At 61.3% G+C, this 7,968-nt stretch overlaps 1 protein-coding gene across 1 annotated transcript; it reads left to right on the top strand.

The window, feature by feature from the left end:
• Positions 1-307: 307 nt before the first annotated feature.
• Positions 308-7,629, top strand: LOC111146331 (kinesin family member 12). The gene is made up of 19 exons (XM_022501842.1): positions 308-366; positions 438-503; positions 611-689; positions 875-1,002; positions 1,113-1,188; positions 1,540-1,674; positions 1,842-1,977; positions 2,810-2,901; positions 3,084-3,231; positions 3,910-4,028; positions 4,113-4,217; positions 4,804-4,906; positions 4,990-5,080; positions 5,284-5,370; positions 5,759-5,849; positions 5,921-6,019; positions 6,565-6,665; positions 6,760-6,878; positions 7,204-7,629. Exons 1-19 carry the CDS (start codon positions 341-343, stop codon positions 7,341-7,343), a joined length of 1,941 nt encoding a protein of 646 aa, XP_022357550.1. The 5' UTR covers positions 308-340; the 3' UTR covers positions 7,344-7,629.
• Positions 7,630-7,968: the final 339 nt, after the last annotated feature.

Below are 7,968 nucleotides of genomic sequence, written 5' to 3'. Positions count from 1 at the left end.
CCTGCCCTCCCTATCCCCATCGGTGTACAGAGAAGGCTGGTCTGGGTAGTCCCTCCTGATAGGAATGGGCAAGAGCAAGGGATCCCCAGACTCCAGAACCCCCTAGCTAGGGGTCCCTTTGCTGGACACTTTTTCCAGCAGACGTGGGGGTGGGTAAATCTTTAACTAGCTAGCCCTGGGGAGGCTGGAGCCTTTCCGGATGGATGATTGCCTGAGAAGGGGGAAAGGGGTGGGGGATGTAAGGTGTGTACAGCAGTCCGGGTGAGGTGGGAAAGGGCGGGTAGTGGAGAGAGAAAGGAACGAGACTCGGGCGGAGCTAACTTCGTGTGCAAAGCGGGACATGGAGGAACGCGGGTCTCCAGACGGGTAAGCAGAGATTCTGGGAGGTTTCGAGGAGCCTCTGGGCTCAGGGATGGTAACTCCCGTTGCTGCCACAGGAACCCCGCGCGGAGCCTGGAACAGGGACCAGAGGGGCCAGAAACGCCCATCCAGGTGGTGCTCAGGTAGGTATAGACTGGTTGGAGAGTGCGGGGCGGGGGGAGGGGCGCGAGCGAGGACAGGACCGATGGCGACAATGGGATGGACCGTCCGCCTTCCCAACGGACCCCAGGGTGCGTCCCATGAGCGCCGCCGAGTTGCGTCGAGGGGAACAGAGCGCGCTGCACTGCTCGGGGACCCGGACTCTGCAAGTGAGGAACCCTTCCCCCCTCGAGCCCCAACCCCCTCCCCCCAAAACCTACCTGAAGGCCCCTCCGTCCCTTTCCCGGGGCAACTTTGTCCCAGGCCCCCGCCTCCCCCGGACATCCCCGTGAGCCCCGCCCTCCCAGGCTCCGCCCCCAGCGTGCCCCGCCCCCTCGGCCGCCCCCTCCCCCAGGTGAGCCCCCCGGGCGGCGGCCCGGACGTGGCGTTCCGCTTCGGCGCGGTGCTGGACGGGGCGCGCACGCAGGAGGACGTGTTCCGGGCGTGCGGCGTGCGGCGCCTGGGCGAGCTGGCGCTGCGCGGGTGAGTGAGGCGCCGCCAGGGCCCCCGGCCCCGGGCCCCCAGCCCACCCCCTCCCCTCCAGCCCCCAGCCCACCGCCGCCCGGGTCCAGTCTCGCCCCTGTCGCCCGCAGCTTCTCCTGTACTGTCTTCACCTTCGGCCAGACCGGCTCCGGGAAGACCTACACCCTGACCGGGCCTCCTCCGCAGGTGGGCCCGGCGCCCAGGAAGCGGGGAGGGAACGGGAGCCCCACGCTTCCAGGGGGAAGGGCCTTCGTGCCGCCCAGCCCCATTTGCAGACGGGGAAACTGAGGACTGGAGAGGTGAAGGCGTCTGCCTCATATGGAGCCACTTTTATCCACTTGACTTAGTAGCTCTCAGTTTCTCCATCCGTACGCGGAAGTGACAATCCTGACCGGGGATTACTACCCTGTTCCGCGGGAACTTGGCACAGTTCCTGGCGCATAGTAGGGCAGTCCTCTACCAAGGGTAGTTATGCCTGTTGTTTTGTGTTGGGAGGAGCGTGATCCAGCCCCAGGCTCAGCTGTTTTCTGCCCCCAGGGCGAGGGTGTGCCCGTACCCCCCAACCTAACCGGCATCATACAGAGGACCTTCATCTGGCTGTTAGACCGGGTTCAGCACCTGGGCGCGCCTGTTACCCTCCGTGCCTCCTATTTGGAGATCTACAATGAGCAGGTGGGGGACTGAGATGAAGAGAGTGCCCTCAAGGAGAAGGAGGCATTTCTCTCCAAGGAGCAGGGGTGGAGGGACAGAAGCGGCTGGGGGCCTGTTGCTGGTAAAGGCTAGGGGTGGATGGAACGTGGGCTCAGGGCCCCTTCCCTCACCCGCCACCTTCACCTCAGGTTCGCGACCTTCTGAGTGTGGGATCTCCCCGGCCCCTCCCTGTTCGCTGGAATAAGACCCGTGGCTTCTATGTGGACCAGCTGCGGGTGGTGGAGTTTGGGAGTCTGGGGGCCCTGATGGACCTTCTCCAAATGGGTGCGTGCTACTTCAGGGGTGCTTTGGGGTATGGGGATGCCCATTCCTCAGCTGTTCACTGTGCACCCCGAGTCCCTGGCTGGAGCTGTGGATTGAGATGCTCCGTGTGGGAGGAAAGGGCCAGCAAACCAACAATTCAGACACAGCCCAGAGATGTTCTCCCCCCCACCTCCCCAGGCTTGCAGATTCTGCTGTCCAAACTCTTGGAATTCTGATGATGGGGCATGATTGGGTAGGGTGGGGTCAGGGTCATGATTTCTCTTGTTCAGGGCCTCTGCCTTGGTTGGGCCCCATCTTTGCCCCCTGAGGAGGTCTCCCCACCTCACGGCTCTCCCCTTCCAGTCTTTTCCCCTACATGCAGTAACCACATCCCTCTTCCTCTCCAGACCCCCAGACTCTTCCAGTTTCTTAAAGGTAAATGTCATACCTCTTAGGCTAGTCTGTGACGTCTTTCTGTTCCAGCCCCATTCATTCATCAAGTATTTATGGAGCACTTACCCTGTGGCAGGCGCTGGGGACACTGGGACTCTGGGTTCTGGCCCCAAAGTTGTGCCCAGAGCTGAGCTTTCTGTCTGAGTCTTTCTCTTCGCAAGGCAATGGGAGAGATGTTCATAAAACGTGAATTTGACTGACGTTCCTCTGCTCAGTACTCCCCATCTCCCTCTCACATGTCCATGCTAGAGACAGCCCCGGCAGCCCCTCCTTCCCCTTTCCTGCCTCCGAGCCTTTGCGTGTGCTGGCCGCTCTCCCAGGAATCCCTCGCTTCTTTTCCTTTATCGGTGACCACGTGCTCCTCCTACCAGGTCCAGCTCCTGCCATTTTCCGCCTCTAGGTCTTACCCGCCGACGGAGCTCAGCTCACACCCTGAACCAGGCCTCCAGCCGAAGCCATGCCCTGCTCACGCTCTACATCAGCCGCCAAACTGTGAGTGTCCCCACGTGGGGAAGGAGCTGGCCCAGGGCCACCCAGCCAGGGTCTGCCTCTGGGTATAGCAAGCAATTTGGGCAGGCGCCGGAGGTAATAGTGGAAATCTTTTCGGCTTTGTGACTTTGGTGGGGACGGCCCCTCCCAAGTCCCCATTGAGCCCTGATCCCCCTGCCCCACAGATGCCTCCAGGGGACCCTGGGGAACCCCCCGTGGCGGGGAAGCTGTGCTTTGTAGACCTGGCTGGCAGCGAGAAGGTGGCGGCCACAGGATCCCGGGGGGAGCTGATGCTTGAGGCAAACAGCATCAACCGTAGCCTGCTGGCCTTGGGTGAGACATGGGGCCGGCCGCATGGACGTCCCGTGTCCTTGCCCTGAGCCTGACCCAGAGCTGTCCCTGGTGGGGGAACCAGAGGAGTGGTAGTGGGGGGTCAAGAGCTGTGACCCACTAGCCACCCGCCTCCTCTTGGCCTTACCGTGCTATTGACTCGTGCCTCCCCTCTTAGAACTTTACGAGTCTATAAAACTGAGGGTTTATAAAGGTACGTTTTTATCTGAGAAGTAGAAACACTTGAGTGCAGAGGCTGAGCCCTCAGACATTCAGCCTGTCCCCATGTGCAGTTGGGAAGACTGAGGCCCCATGAGAGGAAGGAAGTGACCTTCTTTCCACCCCCGCCCCAGGTCACTGGGCCTTGAGGTCCCTTCCTCGGCAGTGTGTGTAGGGAGATTTTCAGGGAACTCTTCTTCATTTCCTGAGCCCCTGCCGAGTGCCAGGTTCAGGAGTGGTCAGCCTCTTTGGTTACACTGGGGATCGGGGCGGACAGGGCCATCTCTGCCCTCAGGAGCCCCTGTCTGGTGGCAGAGATTGGTCTGATCAAGTAACTAGATCTCATAGGAAGAAGAATTTTCAAGTCACACAGGTCTGGGTGGAGGTCCTAGCTCTGCACGTACCAGCTGGGTGGCCTTGAGCGAGAGCGGTGACCTTGCCAGCCTTGTTGTCCCCACCCAGGTCACTGCATCTCCCTGTTGCTGGACCCACAGCGGAAGCAGAGCCACATCCCCTTCCGGGACAGCAAGCTCACCAAGCTGTTGGCAGACTCACTGGGGGGACGCGGGGTCACCCTCATGGTACCAGAGAGGGGCTGGCAGGGAGGAATGGCTCCTGAGGGAGGGGGGTCCCAGAGAGGAACACTCAGAGGCAGTCCTCCCCAGGTGGCCTGCGTGTCCCCTTCAGCCCAGTGCCTTCCTGAGACGCTCAGCACCCTGCGATATGCAAGCCGGGCCCAGCGGGTCACCACTCGTCCACAGGCCCCCAAGGTGAATGGAGGGAGACCCAGGCAGAGGGGCAGGGCAGAGGAGATAGTTGGGGTTCTGGCAGTAGTTGGAGTCCGAGTTGGTGTTATGGGAAGTCTGGAACTGAGTCAGAGTTGGGATTAGAGTCAGAGTCCTGGTGATGGGGTCCTGACTGGGTAGGGTGGGGTCAGGGTTATGGCCAGGGTTAGGGCATGCCTAGGTGTATGGTCTGATTTGGACATGATTCAGGGTGTAGCCAGGATCCCAGCTGGTACCATGATGAAGTCTGAGTTGTTGAGTTGGGGTCTGACATAGTGTCTCCTTTGGGGTCAGGATTTGGGCCAAGGTTTGAACAGAACTGAGTTTAAGATTGGACTTGGAGCAGGGTCCAGCTTAGAGCAGGCCCTCCAGGCCTCCAGTGAAGGTTGCCTGACCCTTTGATGCCGTTAGCACAAGGTGCCTCCTCCAGGTGGACATAGCCCCGGGATGCGAGGCTGGCCAGTGAAGCATGGGCTGGGTTTTAGGCTCTCCTCACCCACCCCAGGAAGCCCTTGAGCAGTGCACAACTTGGGCAGCCACAGACAGCAGCTCTGGGCCTCTTTCTCTGCAGTCGCCAAAGGCAAAGCATCCCCAGCGTTTGGAGGTTGAGATACTGCAGCTGCAGGAGGAGAACCGTTGCCTGCGGTCCCAGCTGGGGCAAAGAGACCCCAAGGGTATGAGTTCCCTGGAGGCAGGGGTAGGGTGAGGCTAGGGTCCAGGGCTCCTCTGGATCCAGCCATCTTCATCTTCCCTGCAGCCTCCAGGCTCAGTGGGGCTCGGGTGGCCTGGGCCCAGCGGAACCTCTATGGGATGCTCCAGGAGTTCATGGTGGAGAATGAGAGGCTCAGGTAGGGCCTGCCTCAGCCAGGGGGACTCTGCCCCACCCCGCCCCTCTGGGCTGCTCTGCCAAGCTGCACCGCTCCCTAGTCTGTGGCTACCCTGCTGTCCCCCTGCTTGCCTCCTGGGGCTCGTACCGCAGAGAGGAGGGCTAGCGGATACCCCCACAGGTAGCTCTGCCTCCTGTCACCTGCCTGGGGCCTGCTCTTCCCAGGAAAGAAAAGAGCCAGCTGCAGAGTATCCAGGCCCAGGCCCGGGACGAACAGCGCATCCTGGCCCAGCAGGTCCAGGAGCTGGAGCGGTGAGCACGGCTGCCAGCCGGGAGACAGGCCTTGGGACCCAGGGCAGGTGGGAAAGGGTGGCTCAGTGAAATGGTCAAGGGTCTGACCTCTGGACCCAGACCCCCTGGGTTTAAACTTCAGCTCTGCCACCTACTAGCTGTGTGACCTTGGGTGAGTCATTTTACCTCTCCCTGCCTGGGCTTCCTCTCATATAAAATGGGGAGAATACAGAGCCTACTTGATAGGGTGGATGTAGAGTTCAGATCGAATGAGTTCATTTGTAAAGCCTTGAGCACGGCACCTGGCTTATAGTTAGTGCTCCCTGAGTGTTTGTTAAAAAGGGGGACGTGGAGGCCAGCCCGGTGTTGGTTCGTGGGCTGTAGGCACAGACCCCACTGTTCTCTCCAGGCGCCTCCTCAGTGCCTGCTACCATCACCAGCCGCACCCTGGCCTGGCCCCTCCGTGTCCCTGTGTGATGGCGCCAGCTCCCCTGTGCCACGTGAGTCTCTGCCCAGCCGGGAGAGGGGAGGAACAGGACCGGTGCAGAGCTTCTGACATGCCCTCTTGCAGGCCCTGCCTCCCCCCTGCTCCTGCGGCCGCTTCTGCCCCCTGTGCCGAGCACCGCTGGCCCACTGGGCCTGTGCACGTGGGGAGCTCCACCTGCCCCAGGTAGGAAAGGTGGGGGCGGGGGTGGGTGTTGAGCGAGCGGGGAGAGCTGGAGACTTGGATCCAGGGTTCGGCAGCCTGGGAGGCTCCAGAATTCCAGGGTCCCAGGCTGGATCATGGGGTGAGGGGTCACTTTGGGCCGGTTCGCTCACCTCCCCCTGCTCCCCATCCTACCTTCTTTCAGGATCTCACGGAGCCACTCACTTACCCATTCGTCCACTCACACATTACTCATTTACGTCTTCACTTACGTGTTCACTCACTCGCTCGGTAACTCTTCCCTAAGCTCCAGCTTTGTGGCAGCCCCAGTTCTGGACGCCAAGAATTCCGAAAGAGACCAGGCATGGCTCCTGCCCTCAGGGAGCTCCCATCTCCAGAGAGGGCTACCTGCCACCCACAGGAAAAGGGACCAAGAGCCCACGCCTTTATGTCCCCCTGATATGCTTGATGTCCCGAGGGGGCAGGCATGGCAGAGATGGTGGTGGCACCAGGAGGATGGGGCACGTAGAGGCAGGCTCACCCAGGGTGGGCTCTGGTCTTCCCTGCAGGTGTTTGGCCCTAAGGCCCCAGGTGGTGTGCCCCTGTCTGCCCAGCCCTCGCCCTGGGCACCCCCAGGCAACCCTGGCTCTGCCAAGTGTCCAAGAGAGAGGTGGGCCAGCCCTGGGGCACTGGAATGGGAGAGGAGGGGACCAGGCCTGGGAACCCAAGGCTCATCTCCCACTACCCAACCCACCCCGGCCCAGGAGTCCTAGCGAGTGGCCTCAGGCCCGAGTCCTGGCGGAGATGCTGCTGGAAGAGGAGGCGGTACCCTCCGCGCCCCCGCTGCCTGTGGGGCCCTCGAACACCTCACCAGTGCTGAGAGGTGAAGAAGAGAGAGGGAGCGGCCCCTTGTGGGTGTATTTTTGGTGATCTTGGGCCAGAACCCACCCTATCCAGACCTTAGTCTTCCCATCTCTGAAATAGGGTGTTTGTTGAGAGGCGATCTGTAAGATCTTTCCAGTTCCCAAACTTGGAATTCACTTCCTGGGGCCACCTGTATGTCCAGTTGTGTGCAGGAGCCCGTGGTGTATGTTGAGGGGTAGGGGAACCCCCTGAGGCTTCCCCAGAGGGTGATGGGACACTGATGGGTCCAGGTGGGGAGGGGCCCAAGGGAGCGCAGGCCTTGAGTCTCACCGTGTGCTTCTCAGGTGCGGCTGCAGTTCCAAACCTGGCCCGGAGACTGGAGGCCCTCCGAGACCAGATTGGCAGCTCCCTGCGCCGCGGCCGGAGCCAGCCACCCACCAGCGAGGCTGCTGGGAGCCCCAGGCGAGTCCTTCCTCCCTGCTGAGGGCAAAGCAGAAACCTAAGACTACTGCGTGACCTTGGTCTGGGCTCTGCACTCCCAGGCTTCCATCTCCCTATCTGTGCAATGGGGATGGCAGCTGCTGTCCCTCTGTGCACCTGTGCCGGACAGAGGCCAGTTCCTGCGGGCTGCAGCTAGGGCCTTGTGGGCAGTTTGGGGGAGCAGAGGAAGGGTGACACCCCAGACTGTGAGAAAGGAGAGACTGGATTTGGGAGAAGCCAGGCGGCGGGTGATGAAACTGACAAATGATTAAAGGAAGGTGTCGCTCCGAGTGTGGCGGGTCGTGTTTTAGGGGCGTCAGGCACTTCCGCATGGAGGCAGCCCAGAGAGGGGGGCTCCCAGGGGACCCCGAGGAGGAGCCAAGGATTCTTGGTAGAGGTGCATGCCCCTTCTGATTGGAATAATCTGGGTTACCCTCTCCTTTGTATGTGATACAGTTTTAGTTGAGAGAGACTGCCACGGGCAGCAGGGCGGCCGAGGGGAAACCAGCGAGCATCTCCCTGCAGGAGCATGGGGGAGACCAGTTCCAGCCAGCCTGTGTGCCCGCTACAGGCATGCTGGTGCTGCAGGGGTTGTGAGGTTTGAGTTCTGATGCCACACACTTGCTGGG

The sequence above is a fragment of the Enhydra lutris genome, unplaced genomic scaffold, assembly GCF_002288905.1.
Source record: "Enhydra lutris kenyoni isolate GAN:26980312 unplaced genomic scaffold, ASM228890v2 scaffoldscaffold13, whole genome shotgun sequence".
NCBI classification, from domain to species: Eukaryota; Metazoa; Chordata; class Mammalia; order Carnivora; family Mustelidae; genus Enhydra; species Enhydra lutris.
Note: the sequence above shows the minus strand (reverse complement) of the source record. Positions and strands in the feature narration are given on the sequence as shown.